The 22,312-nt window shown below is 33.9% G+C and overlaps 1 protein-coding gene across 5 annotated transcripts in view; it reads left to right on the forward strand.

Moving 5' to 3' along the window:
- The window catches only part of LOC144443572 (protein unc-13 homolog B-like), a 179,241-nt gene that overhangs the window by 116,986 nt on the left and 39,943 nt on the right, over nucleotides 1-22,312 (forward strand). For 4 of the 5 annotated variants that reach the window (XM_078133104.1, XM_078133107.1, XM_078133109.1 and 1 more), the window contains 2 exons: nucleotides 20,787-20,869; nucleotides 22,160-22,247. In XM_078133104.1, the coding sequence (XP_077989230.1) occupies nucleotides 20,787-20,869; nucleotides 22,160-22,247 (171 nt within the window). The remainder of the gene's footprint in view (nucleotides 1-20,786; nucleotides 20,870-22,159; nucleotides 22,248-22,312) is intronic. The other variant, XM_078133106.1, reaches the window with a different exon arrangement.

Genomic DNA, 22,312 nt, shown 5'->3' on the forward strand with positions numbered 1-22,312 from the left:
ATGACCATCGAATACTCTGTTAAATAAACTCTATGGGAAAATAAAATATTATTGAGTTCCTTGAATACAATGCAGCAAACATCAAGTTTCCTTTATTATTCCACAGGAATAAGCTTTTTGTAAAGTTTATTGAGATTTGAATAACTTTGAATTTTAAGGAAATTGGAGCCTGAGGCACACTCTTTATAATACACTCTTACCTTTATAATTCATGCAGCAAACACTTCTGTTTACAATTTAATCAGTGTTAAACATGCACTGAAGTCTTTGTATATACTGAGGTAATTATTGCCAAAATTGTACCTTTTGAAAGTGAAAACTGAAAACCTAAGCACTGAGTTAAGTGTTTAAAAACATATGATATGTATAACTTTTAATTAGACCTTAGGGTCATCCTAAAAGCAAAGTTCCTATCTTTTCTGCATCGTTAGCAGTCGGTATTAATATATTTCATATGTTATCTGTCAGTTTGCCTAGTCATGCATTCTCATTTGAGATAAGGCCAAATAAAAAAAAGTTGTTTACCCAACCTAGTCGCCGGCCATAAACCTTTTTTTTTTACATATTCAAGAAAAAAGAAGAAGAAAATCACGAAAATTGTGAAGTCTCGCAAGAAATAGTAGATGCAGGAATTGACATCAACTGAAAAACACAATATAAAACTGTTCTTCTAATCTGTAATGGCTGTACATCTGATGAGAAGAAACCAATAACACAGAGACCATATAGAAAACAACAGAAAACATAACTATCTGAACTACACACTCACATATAAAAAAAATGCATTTAAAAAATAAAATAAAAAATCTACCTACCCCACCTATTTTAAAATTTGATGTAATCGGAACCACACATTTTTTTTTACGCCGAAGTGTAATATAACATACTAATTCTATGAAATGACCTTTCACCTTAGGATATGCAGACTTGTATTATACAGCCCCCCCCCCCCCTTCCATTGCGCAATGTCTGTGATAAACACAAAATAAACCAACAAAATGGCTTCAAAGTACAAAAAGAAATTCTAGCCTTTCAAATTGGTTAAAATGTGTCTCGGTAAGATGAAAGGATAATTGGTAAGGCCAAACATTTGAATATGATTTTATACTCCTCAAAAGCTGCATGATAACAAAAGTTGATTAGGTAGCTGATTCATGCTCCCGCTGTATCAGCTTCTTATTTACATATTGTTCAAGCAAACAGCCGTTGCCATGGTGATCAACTTGTGTGAAGTAAACATTAGATGGAGTATTTGTATTTTGTAATGAAAACTTCTCAATATGTCCTTGCTATTCTGTAATTCTATTGTATTACACATACATGCAGTAGCACAGTGACACAATGCTAACAAGTTCCTCATACATAAACTCAAGAATTTGTCGTCATTTGACATTTTTTCTGTCAAGGTATAATTTTTTTGAAATTCAAATGTTGCTATTTCTGACATTTTCACGGAGAGATTTCAATGAATACCTTTGAAACATATAAGGTTTAAAATTAATTGTCGTGAATGTATATTTTATTGAGAAATAATCTTGCGATGGTAACTGAGATATGTTTTGAAGCAAGAAATTAGCCACGTAAATCATGGAAAATGTCAAAGTTGATAACGGTAACATCAAAATGTTTGAATCACATCCCAGGAGATATAAAGTATATCATCTTTCCAGTGCTGGGAATAACACGACTAGAAAAACCATGAGATGCATATTGCATCTCAATCAATCATCTTTACTTCCAGTGGCATAAACGGGATATCTGGTGTTTTTCTCACTATGTCCAATGGTATCTTGAACAATTTTACCAAGTGTTTTCAGCTTTTGACGATGAAAACACATATGTAAGTAATGCATGAGTTTTTTAGCCTGTAGGTCAGTTGATGATTTGAAACTTTGCACCCCATTTATTAACCTACAAATCACTTACAGTAGATTGGTTCATCAGGCTCCTACGGTCCCTTTATAGATTTTTGTTTCATCACCTTGTACTGGTTACCATGACAACCAATTTTACTCCTTGTGCCAAAATTTGCCTGTAGATCTACAGTAGAACATGAGTATGTGAGAAAGATCACTTATTTCTATTCCTTGTCAGATAAATCATATTTTATATAACACTTCTTGTTTGATGTAATGGGCTCACATATGAAGTCGTTGAGTGCAAATTGAAGGCATGGCCGTGATAGTGCAAGATGTCTTTCTATATTTTCACTCCAAGTTTACCAATTCTAATGTTGTTTGCCTCCCAGGCATCTCAAAAGTATGATTACTGATGTGTGTTTGGTGTGAGAAGTCATGCACAATACAGGAAAGAACACCTGTTTCTCTCAGATATGAAACTCAGGATATCAACTTGCAGCTAAAATCGAACTCTTTCTTTTTTTGAATAGTAGTACTGCATGGCTTTGGTACCAAACTGAATCATTATTCATAATGTTACATGATCGTGTTTTGAGTTGTTTTCTGAGCAGTCACTTGAGTAATGTATTCATTTCAAATTATCTTTTGTATCGATCCAATGAGTCTAGTTCATAAGCAGTTAGCTTCTATTTGTGCTGTGAGGCAAAGATGTTTATATTTCACTGAATGTGTTTTGTCATGGTTTCAGAATCCTAGTAATAGAGAAAGGGGAAAATCTGGTTAGACTCGGGTATAGTTGCCATAATTTAAGTGGGAACCATGGTAAAATGACTTCAAAAACTTGCTGACAGGTAGAGTGTACCTACTTACTGACCTTTAACAAAAACACTGGTAGGGAATCATGTAAAATAACAGGGGAACTCAGGTAGACTTTTCATAGTACCTACTTTTTACCGTTAACAAAAACACTGTTTATTGTCAACTATAAGCGTATTCAGTGAATGTCTTGTGCAAGGAGTGTACTTTGTACGTGTTTAGAAATATTGAAAAATTTTAATTGGGATGAAAATAGAGTGAGAATTTTTTATATTGTTCTTCTACACTGCATTGCCCTTAGAAAAGAGAGTGCAAAAATTTACGATGAGCAACATTGAAATAGAGCACTTTATCTGTATGCTACATTCGTTTATAGCATTCATATCAAGTGTAAAAGTGTACTGTTTCAATTGGTTTATTTCCAAGCCTAGCATGTGGCCTTTCTAATGTGGTCAATTAGCAAATGAAACAGTATATTTTACATTTACACTTGATATGGATGCTATAATTAACGATTGTGATACATACAGACACGTACAGACAACGCTTTACTTTGGTGCTATGGGTTGTAATATTGTCGTCCTTCTGGGATGCATTGCCATAAGAGTGCAAAAGTTTAATATTATTTGTCCTTCTGGTTTGCATTGCCATTAGAAAAGATAGTTCAAAAGTTTAATATTATTTGCCCTTCAACTGTGTCAACTCTAGTGGTTTCTGAAGTGGGAGTAAACCTTCAAAAAAAAAGCAGCACAACACTGTCACTGCTGTTTATATCAGAACGATGCGTAAAACCTATCTATAAAGGTCACGTCATTGCTAATTTGGAGATATAACAAGTACAATGTGCATTGGTGAAGGATGAATGGACATCTGTCATTGTCATGGTGTTCACAAAGAATATGATGAATCGACACAGTCATATATGAAAGTGAAAAAACCTTCCACTTGAGTCATCACTGCTTTCAAATTTATCACTTCCACAGCTTGTTATGTTGAATATGTGTAAAACTATACATATGGGGGAAAGGTAACATCCATAACTTGACAGATGAGACTCTGATAATGAGCTCTGAGAGCAGTTTTCTCCCAAGCAGGAAACAACTTGGTTGTCTTTATGATAAGTTTAAAAACAACACCTCAAAAACAATTTTTTCCTGTGTCATGATTTAGATTTGTGTATTTCCTTGGGAAATTACCACATAGTGGTGTTCATAAAAGTAAAAGTGTTTTCTACCGGTATATTTTTGAATGATTTAAATATTTATAAAATATAAAATACCTTGAATGAGGGGAAAATGATCCAAGGTAATGGCCATTGAAATAATTTAAAGCACAATTTGCAAATTTTTGACTGATTTCCGTAAAGTTAACATATGCTACTCAGTATTTATCTTTGAATCTTTGAAACCTTGTGCTATTAAAATGTGATATGGGAAAGCTCTTGATATGTGATGTTCACCCTGTTGCTTTTTGGGGGATAATGTTTACCATACCGGTACAAAAATGTTGCAGTCTTCTACTTCAATACTGAACCATACTTAACCATCACTTTCCATCTGTAGAAACCAAACCTGGTATATTGAGGATTAATTACACATGATAATTTATTCAATGACATAATTTTAGTGCGAGACATATCAACGAAACCCCAATCATGGTTTAAAGGAATAATCACAAATTTCAAAATTTACCATTGGAAATTAAACTGTAAACACATTTTGAACAAGATTATTGAGATATTTTTTTTATACTTAAAAATATACTTAGCAACCAATGTTTTTTTACATAAAAAATATAACGGCTCAAATTGATGTATCACAAAATTTTTTGATGAGCGATACATATTTTCAAAGTAAGTATGTATAATTTACCATAAATTAGGTTAGGATTACCTTGTATGTCAGTAGTGAAGACACACGTGTTTAATGAATGGGTGAATGCTTTCATGAGAGATGTCTTCAACAAGTTCTTTCAGAACTGAATAGTTCTTTATAGAATCGGTATATATTGTATATTTTACTACAACAAAATGTTCACGAGGGTCACCTATTTTTAGTGTTCCTAAAGCAATGTCTCATTATTGTATTGTTTCCAGCGAGTGAATAATTTATAGAAATAACCTCAGAAAAAAAAATCAGGAACAAAAAAGTACATGTGCTCAGTAAACTCAATTTGTGTATTGAATCGATTATAAATAGCACTTCAAAAGCAGTAAATTTATGCAGACATTATAGTACACTAATCAATATGTGTTCATTGCTTTTGTAAATCTATTGTATGTTTGTTCCTTTTGGTCACACTATTCATCAGTAGATATATTAAACCCTAAGGACAGTGTGTGTGGAAACTTCCATTTTGTCAATATTTTGATGCAAAAATGATAAAGAATATGCACAAAAAGACTAATATATAACAACCAAAAAGCCCCTCCTTAAATATTTCTAGTATATGTGTGTGTGATTAATGTCCATTGGCAGTTTGGGCAGGATCTGAATTTCCACCCAAGCTTTTTTGTAAGAGTATCGTTTAACATATAATTTCAGATGATAAAAAATATGACCCATGAAAATGAACCGTGTATTAAACATTAAGTGTTCAATATTCGGGAGGAAATATTCCAGGATAGAAATATTTACAGGATAGGATTGATTACAAATGTACTCTCCAGTGATAGTTTAGGTATGATCAGAATTTCAAACCAAGCTTTTTTTTCAGGAATAAAATCTAAAAAAAAAAAATGTAATATTGAGAGAATACTACCAGATATGCATATTAAATCATTTGAATTGGTGGCGGCAATTTTGTTTTTAGTTCATTTCGAACAATAGAGTCTGTAAGAAATGCTCATATTTTTATATTGACAGTATGAACATGCTCATGAAATATTTAGTATTTCTGCTATTTTCCTATTAAAATTTAGACTCTTGTAAAATTTAAGCAGGTGCATGTATATTTTATTTAAAGGGTTCAACTTCTGTGATGAAAGCCTGAGGAGCAAGTTTTTGATTTTGCATTCCAACCTGCTTTTATAAATAAATAATATAAGATTGCAGATATTGAAAAGGATAGTGTTCAGATTAGGGAGCGAGTGCCCAATATGATAATGAGCTGTTATACATCAATGTAGCTCGTATTAAAGTAAAAATGATAATGAGAGATACTAGCTGAAGCCATGGTGATACGTAGATGACATCCATAATAGTTTCTCTGTGATCTATTATACCTACTACATTATGTTACATACTACTTTGAATACTTAATGAGAACATATTGGATATGTATACCTATTATCAAACCCACGAGGGACGTTCCTAAATGTGCAAAGTGCAAAACAGCAAGATATCCTTGCATTCCTGTGTGACCCAGTTCATCACATGATAATTACAACAGGGAGTGTTATTATAATTTTGACTCATAATGAATTATTGTGCTTTTCTTCCAGTAGTGTCCAGAGGACTGTGAGCTTTGCATCATCATACGTGCTAAGGGTATTGGTTTATTGCTGCAGTCATCCAGTGTAATTATCGTAGCCAATACAACGGACGTGCTCATATATCCAACCCCGGTGATTTAAACAAGTATCTGTGTAGTGAGGATCAGTGCTTTGAGATAAGCTAGAGAAACAAGTGCCATTACTTCAGTTAGACAAGGAATCGGTTTCATCAGTTACAATATGTCTGCTAACAGAGCATGAATTAAGTTCTGTCGCTAAGTATCACATGGAGGGAGTATAAAAAAGTGCCTTCTTTGAAGTCCAGGAAAGATGGATCTTTTCAAGTTTGACCATAACAATGATGAAGAGGAGGACGAAGAACCTACTGTTAGTGCCTTAGCAGGTTTGATGTGCCCACTACAAATGGCTATGGTGCCTGTACCAACTGAAGCTCTAAATGTGGTAGCGATTCCTGATGCATCAGAAGGAAACGAGGAAGGGCAAACTAATGTTGTAATTACACAGAGAGTAGAAGTTGATACACAGAGAGTAGAAGTTGATACAGGCATTGATGATAAAGAAAGTAGCCTGACTGAAAGTTGCATGGGGGAGGAGCAAAGAGCAGAGAATCAGCCACCGGATACAGAATCATTAATATCCGAGGATCTGTCAAAAGAAGGAAAAGTGGAAGGCATGGAGTCGTTGCCGCTTGAAATGCAAGACATAAATCCATTTGGATTTAAGACGTGCTCTCCTAGAAAATCCAGAGAAAAAAGTGACGACGGCAAAGAGGAAGTAGACACTCTTGTAAGTGTCAGTGATGAGAAAGAAAGATTGCTTGTGGTTGATAACGGGCAGGTGCATGTATTGAAAGAAGTGCAGAAGTATGACGGAAAACTAGATAAAACAGACAGCACTGTGAGTGAAAACGATGGCTCAGATGTGATACCAGAGGAGGATAGAGAACATGTGCCTTCAGGTGAAACAAGCAACAAAGATGAAGACAAAGATGAGGAAAATATTCAAGATAAGACAGAAAAAAGTGAAGTATCGGAGAGAAAAAAATCTTCCGCGGATGGAGGAAGTGGGAATAAAATGGGGGCATCTTTATCTAAGAACTGGTGGGCTGCTCTGGAGGCAAAGAAAAGTTCTCCAAAACATGTGGAGTATGAAAAAGCTCCAAACAAAGGAGAATCGGAAGGATTTGCTAATGTGGTGTGGGCAAAAGTGTTACCCAAAACGACTGTGGATTTTCAGAAACCATTTCCCTTTGCTAGAGGAAAGAAGTCTGTAAGTTAAACAGCTTGCATATTTATTACAGGTTTTGTGACCTTTCCAATGTCTTTCATGTCACAAATACATAAGATTTTAATCAGAGCTGATATGAATTTTTATTGCATATCATTTTGGGGCAAATAATAATCTCTCAGTCGGCCAGAAAACTTGTCAACCCAGGCTGTGGTGAGTACAAGCCTTATATTATTCACAATGCAAAAGATGAAATGACTCGACCTTGTACATCAAGTGCTCAGGTAAGTCATTTTCCAAAGAATTGATTTTAAACTTCAAGCTACAGGCAGTCCAAAAGTGACCCATGCATAATTAACCTTTCATTTGAGGATCAAATCACGGCTGCAGGTTCATCAAATTGATATTTCCATGAGCATTCAGGTTGTTTGTTCAGCTTATTAGAAAATAAATTTGTTCAATAGATTGGAAATCCGAACTTATTTCCGGATTTACCTGTCATCAGATTTGTTATATATAATTTACAGTACCTGAAATGACCTCTATGACCAGCACCATATTTAATAGCCATCATTGACATTCACTTACGATGCCGTGCTTGCAGTTAAACTCCCGGTAAAAGTACAACTGCCACAGTTTTGGGGTATTTTTGATTTTCAACTATGTTTGTTTCATTTCCTTCTTACTTTACTATTAAAAGTGATCACCAAATGTAATATTAAGCCAGTCATCAAATATGTCTGTCAGTGAATTTCTATCTAGTTCCATATTGATTTGAACAATGCAAAGAACTAACTTCAAAATGATGTGGTCATAGTTACATTTTCTATTTCAATGATGTGGTCATAGTTACAGAGTCTATTTCAATGATATATGGTCATAGTTACAGAGTCTATTTCAATGATGTGGTCATAGTTACAGAGTCTATTTCAATGATGTGGTCATAGTTACAGAGTCTATTTCATTACAGAGTCTATTTCAATGATATGGCCATAGTTACAGAGTCTGTTTCAATGATGTGGTCATAGTTACAGAGTCTATTTCAATGATGTGGTCATAGTTACAAAGTCTATTTCAATGATGTGGTCATAGTTACAGGGTCTATTTCAATGATATATGGTCATAGTTACAGAGTCTATTTCAATGATGTGGTCATAGTTACAGAGTCTATTTCAATGATGTGGTCATAGTTACAAAGTCTATTTCAATGATATGTCATAGTTACAGAGTCTATTTCACTGATATGTCATAGTTACAGAGTCTGTTTCAATGATGTGGTCATAGTTACAGAGTCTATTTCAATGATGTGGTCATAGTTACAAAGTCTATTTCAATGATGTGGTCATAGTTACAGGGTCTATTTCAATGATATATGGTCATAGTTACAGAGTCTATTTCAATGATGTGGTCATAGTTACAGAGTCTATTTCAATGATGTGGTCATAGTTACAAAGTCTATTTCAATGATATGTCATAGTTACAGAGTCTATTTCACTGATATGTCATAGTTACAGTCTATTTCAATGATGTGGTCATAGTTACAAAGTCTATTTCAATGATGTGGTCATAGTTACAGAGTCTATTTCACTGATATGTCATAGTTACAGAGTCTATTTCACTGATATGTCATAGTTACAGTCTATTTCAATGATGTGGTCATAGTACAGAGTCTATTTCAATGATATGGTCATAGTTACAAAGTCTATTTCAATGATATGGTCATAGTTACAAAGTCTATTTATTTCACTGATATGTCATAGTTACAGTCTATTTCAATGATGTGGTCATAGTACAGAGTCTATTTCAATGATATGGTCATAGTTACAAAGTCTATTTCAATGATATGGTCATAGTTACAAAGTCTATTTCAATGATATGGTCATAGTTACAAAGTCTATTTCAATGATATGGTCATAGTTACAAAGTCTATTTCAATGATATGGTCATAGTTACAAAGTCTATTTCAATGATGTGGTCATAGTTACAAAGTCTATTTCAATGATATGGTCATAGTTACAAAGTCTATTTCAATGATATGGTCATAGTTACAAAGTCTATTTCAATGATATGGTCATAGTTACAAAGTCTATTTCAATGATATGGTCATAGTTACAAAGTCTATTTCAATGATATGGTCATAGTTACAGGGTCTATTTCAATGATATGGTCATAGTTACAAAGTCTATTTCAATGATATGGTCATAGTACAGAGTCTATTTCAATGATGTGGTCATAGTTACAGAGTCTATTTCAATGATATGGTCATAGTTACAGAGTCTATTTCAATGATGTGGTCATAGTTACAGTCTATTTCAATGATGTGGTCATAGTTACAGAGTCTATTTCAATGATGTGGTCATAGTTACAGAGTCTATTTCACTGTATAGCAACAAAACACTAAACAATTTATGTAAAATAAAAATGTAGATAGTACTTTTGAAAAGCTCAAAATAACATTGGAAAAAAAGTCACATTAAAATGAGTTCAATCAACCTGACTAGAGATAAGTGTTACATGATAAAAACCTGTTACTATTAATAACTTTATCTCAATGCAAAATGAAGTAAAAAAAATTGTTTTACCTATCTCAAAGTATAGCTGTTGTTATGTAATGGCAAAAATAGGTGCAAAAAATCTTAGCCAGTGCCATACTGTGAAATTTAATGAGCTAACTGTGTTTTTAGAGATGTTGTAAAATTTCTGCTCAAAACTTAATACAGTTGTACAAAAAAAAATTGTGTTCCATATTTCAAAGTAAATTGTGTTCCATATTTCAAAGTATAGCTGTTGTTACATATACATAATGGCAACAAATTGGTGCAAACATTCTGTGCAAGTGTCATTCTTTATTTTAAGCTCATAGTGTTTTTACAGATATAAATTTCAGATCAAAACTTACAGTTATACAAACAGAAATTTGTTTTCCTTTGTCTAAAAATTTAGCCGATGTCACATTATGGAACAAATGGGTGCAAAATTATTTGAAATTGTCACTCTGTAGCATATCCTAGTAGTGTTTGAGATCAAAACTGACATACAAAAGAACGATACATCTGTGGGAGCTTGCTTACTGGTGATGTACATACAAGGCAAAATAGCAAAACTAAGTCATCATTTAGAAGGAAAGCTCCTGTTGGTAAATCTATAGCTGATGTGCCCTTGAGAATACAAAAATTAGTAAAAAAAAAAAAAGTGGATGTTCGCCTTAAGAAACAAAATTATCAGTCACCTCAGATCTTGTGTTCTGCTGTGTTTAAGAGTTTGTAATTGGAAAGGAAGAGTTATATTAAACTACCATGTAAAAATCTTACTTCGGCAATTGATATGCCTGACAAGGTAATTTGTTCATCAATTAACTTCATCTACATTGACGGCTCCTTAAATCAGCCATGTTTAGCTTTCATCAAATGTCACCAACATCAATGCACCATTTATTCATATCAAGAAAAAAACTGAATCTCATCAAATTCAATTTTCACTTCTGATAACATTAGAGGTCGTTATTTTGTTCTGGTTATGATAGAAATTGAATTAATTAAACACACCTTTTAGATGCAACTGGGATGGCGGGGTGCGTATGTTGGATTAGCTTTAGATCAGTTGGGATTTCAAGTCAATTATAGGAGTTAGGTACTATGAACCGTAAATTGAAACTGCATCAACAGAAGAAGACAAGTTGTAATCAACTGTAAGAGATAGACGCCTCTGTGTACTACATGATGAATTTCAACATTCTTACAATGTTGCCGAAAGACAATTTATTTTAGTATTCAAAGATCTAACTCACTGGGTCAAAAGGTGTGAACTATAACAGATGGTAGCAAATATCCAGGCTAATTTTGATTATATACTTTCGTAAATTGTGTTAGTATTTTCAAAAGCGTGTACTGTATGTTACGTAGGTAGCAATCCATATATTTTTTTAAATTCTTACATTATTACCAGTAGATACCTGACTAAACTTACTCACATTTTCAATTCTTTTCTGCAAATTTTCTTAAAGCTGCAGTACCGGTAGCTATTAACTCTGTGTTAATATTTTAAATAGTTTTTTTTTTCAACATCTGTATGTTGAAGCATGTATGTTCTCTTCATGATCTGAGTTCCACAGATTGACAATTTTTTGTCAAACAATTACGTGGTTACTGTTTATTGGTCCGACCAATGTAAATTGTACTCAGTACCATCAATGACTGATAGACACTTAATTCATCTAATTACAAGAATTTAACCGACTGGTGAAGTTTTAGTTTATTTGTTAAAAAGTGTTGAAAGATTATGAAAACTTACACTACCGGGATAACCAACAGACTCATTCTTGCATATTTTTCTGCCGACATAACGACGGAAGTATACATTAGGTAGCATTGCCACAAAAAGGACAGTGATTTATGGTGATAAGCAGACTACATCATGGTTCCATTATGTGTCTTAAATTATATTTGTTGGGAACAGATTGATAGTCTCAAACCATATTTTTTGGAAATTGGAAAAAGTGATGATAATGGTGAAGAAGATTATAAAGACATAACTCAGTTTACAAATTTGTATACCTCCATCTGGTATTTCATAGTCTTTGCACAATTCTAAAATGAATCTAATTCTGAAACCATAGATAGAAATTTTCCTTATTACAAGCTTTTATTGGAGCTCAGCTACATTCAATCGGTCTGAACTCACACTACTTCTAATGTCTAGGATGTTTTGTAAGTCAATCCACGTCTCTCATTTCTAGGAAGCATTCCCTAACTTATTTATCAAGAAACCCGGTAAAAACTAATTCCATGGAAATTGGCAATAGGCTATTTAACTTTTATAGTTCTTCATATTTTTATAGAAAAATTGACCCACAATTTGACGAAGTCAAGAAAATCCAATGATAAATGTACTGATGGAGAATGATGGATAATCGTTATAGCAGTGGATACTGATGGGGAGATTGAAACTCACAAACTAGATGATTAAATTTAAGGAGAACTATACTTTAATACAAGTACCATACGATATATTGCATTACAGATGTCTGTGATTTTACATTGTTTGTCCACATTTCAACCAAGTGAACGAAATATACAGCGATATGTACATAATTCAGCAAAAGTGTACATCATCTTGTACCCTGATTTTTTCAACTATTAGCTTCGGGAGAAATTCTCCACATTCTTCAATTTCTAGTGTTTGTACGTTTTATAGAAGCCCCCAGTAATGGTTACTTTTGGCTGTTTTACTTTGTACTCATTGAAAAATACACAAAATGGTTAATTCTGATTAACTGAATTGTTTCTTTACATGTCATTGACAAGACTATGTACTCAGGATGTCTGTACACCAAACAAGAAGTAAGGATAATTCATTCCTTTATCAACAAATTGTGAGTTTGTGAGATGCTGACCACACTCAAAACAAAGTGGCTTCAAAAAACCAGTAGATTTATCATGCTCATGTCTTTATGAAAGGGGAGATTCGTTCCCTGCCTCCAGGGACCGTTTATTTTGTCTAATTAGTTATGCTTCACAGGGCAAATTTCAAACTTGTTCGATTATTTTGTCGCCAAGAGTAGCTGTTTATTTGTTTATCCTCCAATAATTAGATTATACGCAAGTGATAATGAACAGTAGCTTAATTTTTATACACCATTTCTTTCAATAATGGTATCAAAGGACAAGTCGTGTATAAAAGCTACGTGTTCAACGAATTCCTCATTATCACTTGCCAGTAATTTCATTATGAACACTTCAAAATCAATGAAATTAGCAAGATGTCTGAGTATTTTTAGTTTCACAAGTAATTACTCATTTACTCTTTCTCACATATTGTACAGTTGAATAATACTTTTCAAATTATAATAATGAGATATTAATACCCAATATATTGAAAAATACAAAAAAAAGTTATACTTTTGATCATTTTATATCTGTTCTTTTTAGGGGAGGAAGACAGGGTCTTTCATGTAAAGAAAAGAATTTTGCTATCATAACTGATGTGAAACGATCTTTCATTATTGTTTACGCTATTAGTGTTCTGATGAGAAGATGTTTTATAAGATGACTCTTTTATCAATAATTCCATGATTTTATGGTACCTATGGTGATGGAGTCCAGGTAGTAATACCCACTTTTATCAGTCCCAGAGGGTTGACTTCCTTTCTCTAAATTTCGTAGGATATCATAATTGAAAAAACAACAACTTCTTGCTACTTAAAGTTTATAGGCTGTCTCAAGGTTATTAGTGCTGTAATACCATTGGCTAAGGTTTCTAGAGTTCCACTATAATACCAAAGATAGAGTACCTTGGCTAAGGTTTCTAGAGTTCCACTATAATACCAAAGATAGAGTACATTGGCTAAGGTTTCTAGAGTTCCACTATAATACCAAAGATAGTCAGAGTACATTGGCTAAGGTTTCTAGAGTTCCACTATAATACCAAAGATAGAGTACATTGGCTAACGTTTCTAGAGTTCTCTGAGGCGCATAGTACCATACGTAATTAGTCCCCGCGGACGAAGTCCGGAACGGGGACTTATGGATTGGGTTCCGTCTGTCCGTGCGTCTGTCCGTCCGTGCGTCTGTAGCCGTTTCTTGGAGATGCCTGGACCGATTTTTTTCAAACTTGGTACAGGGGCAACATGCTATGGCATACATATGCACGTCAATTTGTTTTATGATACGATCCAATATGGCCGCCTAGCAACCATTTTGTTTGTGAATTTTCCCTGTCTAAAGCCATAACTCAGACATGCTTTAACAGATCTCATTCAAAGTCGGTATTAGGACAGTGTTCTATGACATACATGTGCATATTCATTGTTGTCATGATACGATCCAATATGGCCGCCTAGCAGCCATTTTGTTTGTGAATTTTCATGCCCAAAGCCGTAACTCAGACATGCTTGAACAGATCTCATTCAAAGTTGGTATTAGGACAGTGTTCTATGACATACATGTGCATATCCATTTTCGTCGTGATACGATCCAATATGGCTGCCTGGCAGCCATTTTGTTTGTGAATTTTCCATGTCCAAAGCCATAACTCAGACATGCTTAAACAGATCTCATTCAAAGTTGGTATTAGGACAGCGTTCTATGACATACATGTGCATATCCATTTTCGTCGTGATACGATCCAATATGGCTTTTTGTTTGTGAATTTTCCATGTCCAAAGCCATAACTCAGACTCCATTTTCATCGTGATATGATCCCCCATATACCCAACCAATCCTTTATTGTTGGAGGCATATTCCATGTCCAACAAGCACACACAACATATCTAAGTCTGTTTGTTTTAGGTTCACAAATGTTGTTGCGTGATCAGAGTAGTGATAATTCCTTAAAACCGAATTATAGCGGGGAGTATGTCATTCTCAATGACTTGTTTATATATTCAAAAGTATCATCCCATAGCTGTCAACGGTGATCATGTGATAAACATGTGACCTCTACAGGGTGATCATCAGACCCAGGAGCTTCTGTCCATAATTTGAATTGTAACAGAACTATAACTATAATCTATATTTCATTTCATTATGAAATGATTCTGAAATTATAACTAAATCCAAGGAAATCCATGGATATTAAAGCTAGCAAGAAAAATTGGCTTTTTATAATTGTTTGCATTGATAACAGCTGATGAAATAATGAATGTAATATGAGAACAGCATATCAAGAATTTCACTGATGCATGGTTTTGTTTTGGTGATTAATATTGTTCATGTTTCCAAGAATCAGTAAAATATAGTAAAACTTAGTTTGGAAAGACATTTCAATCCGTTTACTGTTTATTGCTATTTGCGGGCAAATGTGTGGTTGTCAATATCACATGAATTCATACGTCATATATGAAAGTTAGAACCAAACCCGAGATTTACAAATTAAAAATCAGGGTAGAACTGTTTAAATTGATTGAGATTACCAGTAACAAATGATGTTCTCAACTAAAGTAAACCATCTTGTGTTTTATAGATATGGCTGGCGGTGGTGTATGCTATAATCCACCCACATATATACTCACATGATTGCATAGCTAGCAGTGCAATGTATGGTCAATTGCATCAGCGTAAATGTCCGAGAAGAGAGAAATATTGAGAAATTTGATAACGTTCATAATTAAATTAGACTGACATGAAGGTATTGTCAGTAGATAATGGTAAAAAATATATGCCAGAGATCAAATACACATGAGACTCTATGCATTGTGCACAAAATGTAGTCATGGAGTCTGGGATTAATTCATCTAATACTGTAGATATTTATACATAAAGAAAATTTGATCATTAAATAGTTGTTATCTCCCAAATGGCTACTACTTATCTCCATTTTATATTACTTTTTAACGTTTGAAAAATAAACCGCATGATTATTTGAAATATTTGGTGTTTCTTTGCAATTGAGCAAAATCTATGTGATATAAAATCGTGAAATGACTCCAGAATGCAAAGTTTATGAAGATACCTTTATTTGGTGGAGTAGCGTTAGCTCCTTTTAATAAGATCATAAATACATGATTCATATTAACCCTGTCAAGGTAGGGCATATAAAGTGGGCAATATGTTAGTCTTTGAGATGTTCCTTGCACAAAATATTAACGTCAACATGTCATAAATGAGGAGGGAATGTGTAAACACAGACATTTCCTATTAACATCCTTATTTGCATATCAGTACTGTCAAAAATATTACTCTAGTTGCTGCCCTAGTTGGGGCCCTTAGCCTCTACGATATTATGTATGATGTTCCTATAATATAAACACAAATAGTGTTGACATATCGGAAATTTAATGTACATGTGTAAACATATGTGTCTAATGTACACCCAATATTGTCTATTTCAGTGCTACGTTACATAACAAAGTGTGTTTAGTTGATGGAAATTGTTAGCTAGTCAAAGATGATGTTATTGTCTGGCCTGCTAATCAAATTAAATTCTGGACCATGTCTTGTCAGTATCATGGCATTTTAACAACGCTGTGTTGTGGATAATGTCATTATAGGGTAGGTGACGTGGTGGGTCCCATATGCCATCAAGGAAAGGAAATGAACTTATGTGAATAGTAACGGTTATATAAAGGTTAGCTACATATAACTTGGACTATCAAACATTTTGGACATGTACATGGTATACCCTTCTGAACATTTTGTCATAGTCATAGTCAAATAATTTTTAGAAAAATATTTCAAAATTTTGGGGGACGTCCGAACATCATTTGTTTAGCAATATATGCAATTTGGTACAGCACTGATAAATATTATCATTTTGGATATACATAATGTAATTTTTCATGATCATAAACATTTTGACTTTCCCCTGAGCATGTTTCTTTATCATATTGCTATTGAGATTTCCAGTACGACGTTCTTCCTTATTAAGGACATGTGACTTCTGTGCCTATGCAAATACAGAGTGCCACAATCTAATTAAAATCTGATGTATTGTACACTTTGCAATTTCTTTTTGGCTGTTATGTTTACTGTTGTTTGCTCTTTTGTGAGCACTCGTTACATACATCTGACACAACATCATAGGCGTTCTCGTACCAAATCTCATACTTATGAGTAGCCAATCAGAATCCGTCTTACAGTAAATGCACTCAACGTTCAAAATTGAAAGAAAGAAAACCACCAAACAATAACGATAACATCGTTCTCTGTGCTCATGCTCTTTTCGAATAGAATGCTCTGAAGAACTTTACCCATATGTTTCTCATTCGTTGAGTAAATTCATTCAGCGATGAGATTTGTTACAGGAAAACCTATGGTGTTTTTTAAGCACTCACAAAGGACCAAACGACAGTAAATGTAACAGCTAAAAGAAAATTGCTGGTGGTACACTACATCTGATTTTAATCAGATTGAGAGTGCCCCAAAAATAGAAGAAATGTCTATCTAAACTGACGAAGTGAATGTCTAATATGGTATTCAAACAGTTACCAGACTTAATGAAGTATACGTTTATAGTTTGTCATTGTCAACAACTTGGCTGTCCATTAGTTTTATTACTCCTTCAGCTGTCATAAACTATGGCTGCTGTCAAATTAAGACAAGGTCATAGAAATACTAAGGGATTTACGTATACCCTATGGTGTATTTCACTTTTGTACCAAGTTTGAATAAAATTGGCTCAAGCATGTTACAGATTTGGCTGCCCATTGGCACGTCGGTGCATGGATAGAGGAATTCAAAAAATGAGTGATATATAACACATATCTGCTCTCTACCATGGTGTGTGTTATCTTTTCTGCCATGTTTCAATGACTTTGGCTTGTATATGTTAGAAATATTGCTGGCCACAGATCGATGCATTTGTACCATGCAAGGACAGAGTGAGTTTATATAGCTCCCAACAGGCTATGCAAATAATGGTTGTTATTTTTGTGTGAAAAGTGTAAAGAAGATTGAGAGAATAATTATCGACACTACTTCATCAAAGCTGATGATAGAAAGTAACACAGAAAATTAGAATTAACTGGAGTGAATTAATATGGTACTTACTTTTTGTACCAATGAATTCTGTATGATAAGTTAATCATGAGTGTTATAATTATGGTATAGCATTGCTACTATTTCATTGTCATGACAACCATTTCGTGCTCATTTCATTGAATCACCTGTATCTATCCATAATCTACTTTGAGTTCAGAATCCATTTTTAGGATGTTTATGACACGCTGTGAATTTCAAAAAAAGTTTAAATGAGTATTAAAAGTATAAAATTGATATTTTTTGCATTACAATGTAAGTTGACAGATTCAAAACTAATTTAAAAGATAGATGTTGAGTTCAGAGAAAAGAGGAAGGAGGGTTTCAAGTCGGGTTGGGTTTTGATGGTGAAAGTAAAGATTTGAAAGTACTTAAATTATAAAAAGGAATTTCTGAGGATTCATAGATAATTAGTCTGAAAAGAAGATTGACATTAATAATAGTATTAGAAAATGCATTTATAGCAGGATTATTGCAGGAAGTATGAATTGTTGTGAGTAGATGAGTAGAATAGTGAGTGAGTTCCAGAAAATGGTAAGTAGATATTGCTCAATATCACACTTTTCAAACATACCTACACAAACAAAATACACACAAAAAGAAACATTTATTGGTACAATTTTCTCATAAATATACTTGTAGACGAGATTTTCCTTGTCAAGAGCTGCTCAATTGTTGAAAGTTATTGTATACCAATTTTCAACACATATTGATGTCCAGCACCAACATGATGATGGACCAATAGAGTACAAATGTTTTGGGAAGCATCCAATATTCAACAAACCAGATCGGACCAGGCATTCGATACCAACATGATGATTGACCAGTCGGGTTCACCATTTGTTGAGAATCATTCATATTCAATACTTATGCACAAACTGAATTTTCTTCTGTATGCTCTCTTCCACACTTTTTGTTTGACACATTCCTTCCTTGTTTTGTTGTGGTGATTCTTGTTCTCCCCCTCCCTCCCCTTATTTATCTGAATGTATTTCACTTTTCTTTGTGTGCGTCCACTCTACATGTATATTGTCATATGTGTGTGTGTGTCTACTACCATACCTGTTTATGTCAAAGAATACAGAGACACGTATTTTGTATTTCATGTTACATTATTGTGAAAGTGAAATAGAACAGGTGTCTGTAGTCAGTGAAACCGTTGTTAGAAATTTATATCCCTCTATCATGTGATAGGAAAAAAAGGGCCTGTGTGTATGTATTACCCAATCAGTGTGGATGTTTTGTTATTCATCATACTAGGATATGTATGACAAACTATAATTGGCTTGTTTGTGTCTCTAATGTGTATATTACCCAATCAGTGTGGATGTCTTGCATTTCAGCCTATTGGTTAAGCTAACTTTAATGCTAATTGGCTAGTTGTGTTTCTGTTGTCTATATATTAGCCAATCAGTGTATGTGTTTTAAATGTTTCAGTCTATTAGTCTAAACTAACCAATTGGCTAGTTTGTTTCTGTTTTATGCATAGTACCCAATCAATGTGTACGTTATATGTATCAGTATGAAGTGCTACATATCTTTGTTATCTGTTTGTTTCCATCAATTCTGGGTATGATCATTACACAAGTTGTTTCGTCTTTGAGTGATATGTTGATGCTGTCAGTAAGGAGATGGTTGACTGTTTTGATCCATGCAATCATGATGTTCTAGAGAGTGTGAAGCAGTATGTGAACTTTATGTGGTGTAATCAGTACTTTACTGTACATGTATTCTAAAAGGGGAAGGTTACCTTTTGAATTTGATAAAGCTTGAATGTTAAATGAGATGAAATGAGTTAATTGGTTTCACAATACTTATCAGTACAAAGTTGGCAATGATAAGAATTTAGGTGAAGTGATGTATTGACCCCGAGGGAGCTTCTGTTAAAATGTAATGTCAACTGCATACTTTTGTACACAATTACAAGTATGATAGAAACAGTCAAGAACACGTTTAAAAAGGGAGTTGCCTGACAAGGCCTATACAACATATCCATCTAAGTTCGGATCATTACTATAGCTCTGTACTTGTAAGTGAAAATGAATGACACCAAGCTTTTATTAAACATAGTCAATTCACAAGGTATCCTTCCCCTTATGTTTGGAAAGATAGTGACATGCGATTACAGATGGACGACTGCACATATGGTTGAAAATGAGCGTATAATTTGAATATGATTGACTTGCGTGTTAAAAGCATAATCCAATAATCCAAACATTGCTTGCATGTGGATGACAACAATGTACCACTTTTAATAATAATATAGACAGGTGTTTGAATTGTTATCCGTGTTTACAATATAATTCAAAAAAATTTTCTACGACTTTGTACGAATTTCATGCAGACCTAAAGATATATCTAGGAATCCTGCGATATGCAAGAAATTCATCATTGACCCTCAAGGTCAAGGGTCGAGCCGAGGTTACAAGAGTATAATTCCAAATCCTTAAAGATGATTTTTAAAATCTACACTGGGGATGGAAAGAAATTGAAAGCTCAAAATCTGTTAAAGTTATTTTAATAATATTGGAGAATGATGGAAGAAAATTTGTGAAAAGCAGAATTTTTGATATCTTCTATTTGGTGCATTTGTTGTGTCATTTTGCAGGAAATGTTGGGATGTAAGCTTTTCACGTGACAGGTAAATTAAAGGAAGATATTGTGAAGGCCATAGAACTTTCTATAAGAATTCAAAGCTCTTTTAGTACAATATGAGTTATGAATTCTTTGGAAATGGAATTTTGATGGAGAAAATATCTTTTTAAATTGTAAAAATATTCAAAAGATTTTTTTGCGTTTGATGAGAAAAAGTATCAGTTGCAGCTGAAACAGTTGACAGTAGGGGAAGACATGTAAGTTCTGTTATGAGAGAATTTGGATAGAATTACATTGAATCATAATTAGTAATAATGTGTGATGTGTAGTTTACTGGAACTGTGTTTTCTTTTTCTCAAAAAGAATGGAGACATTGCAGGAGATTTGCCCGATATCCATGGATCCAGAAATGGGAAGTATCCGTGGGGTGGGATTGCCAATGGAGGGTAAGTATATAACGCAGCTGTACGTACATGTGTATCTAATTGAATTTTTTTCCCAAGAATTCGTTGAACAAAAATCAATATTTCACCAAGGGTGGCCCTAATTGTCTATGTTTCTTTCAACACAACACCTTACAATGTTGTCTGTCGTTCGGTTAAAAAGAGACAAGAAAAGAAAGGTAAGTGTGTGTGCTCATGTTGGTGATGATTATTAATTGTATTATCAATAGACTGTTGGATGCATTAGAAATGACAATTACAGGAGAAATGAAGATACCTTGGTGTTTTTACTCATGAGACAAGATGTCTTTAGCACACACAGACACAGACACAGACACACAGACAGACACAGACTCAGACACTTATGTGATTTGGCCATAGGGGGCATCATTATTTTTAAGTCCCCTATTAAGGGGGACTACTATTACTGTTGGCTCCATCCATCTGTAGTACATCATTTGCAATATCCGATTTCTTTCAAACCTGGCACAAAAGTGACACATCATATGGGACATATGCAAATCACTTTGTTTTATGAATGACATATGCAAGTTTGACTAATAGCACTCATATTCATCTATAAAATCAATATATATATATATATTTATATAACTTAACACTGAGGTTCTCTATATATAAATAATATCATAAACCATACAGTTCTAACCCAAATATTTCGAAGAGACTGAGCTCCTCTTCATCAGTGGGTCTCCAGTTCTGTCAAACAAGTCAAGTTCTATTACACTTTAAATACTGAAGACAGTGGTTATTGTCATGCAAATTAGTGTTCTTGTCTTGGAATAGTATGAATATTACACTCAGTCAGCAATTGAAAAACTCTACACACCAGATAAAACCTACCGTCATCTACGTGAATCATTATGGATAAAAAAAACAAGATACACTCACCAATGGCATCAATAGAAAACAGTAACATAGCAACCAGTAGTCACCAGTACTCAACAGCTGGCTGAGTGTAATATTCATACCATTCCAAGACAAGAACACTATTTTGCATGACAATAACCACTGTCTTCAGTATTTAAAGTGTAACAGAACTTGTGCATACATGTATCCTCATTGCCCAGAATTTGGTCCATTCACATCACTTTATTTAGCCACTGCTGTGCATGAGTATGAACTTGCCAGCGAATTTAGGACCTTCTATTAGTGTTGAAGGGGAAGGAGGGAGGTATGTCTTCAAAAGTAGGAGACTAATGTTTGGAGTTAGGAAGGTCCATTTTTTATTTTAATTTTTTTCACCGGTATCCTCTCTTTGTTCTTTTTTCTTAGACCTCGTCATGAAACATTCTACAGTGATATCGATTCAATGCCACAGATTCGACCCAGGAAGAAATCAATACCACTGGTTAGCGAGCTGGTAACTTATAAAATTAACATACTAACACAGAATCATCGCATGTCTTTCAGTGCATCTGTTTGCTT

The sequence above is a fragment of the Glandiceps talaboti genome, chromosome 12 (genome assembly GCF_964340395.1).
Source record: "Glandiceps talaboti chromosome 12, keGlaTala1.1, whole genome shotgun sequence".
In the NCBI taxonomy this organism is placed as follows: domain Eukaryota; kingdom Metazoa; phylum Hemichordata; class Enteropneusta; family Spengelidae; genus Glandiceps; species Glandiceps talaboti.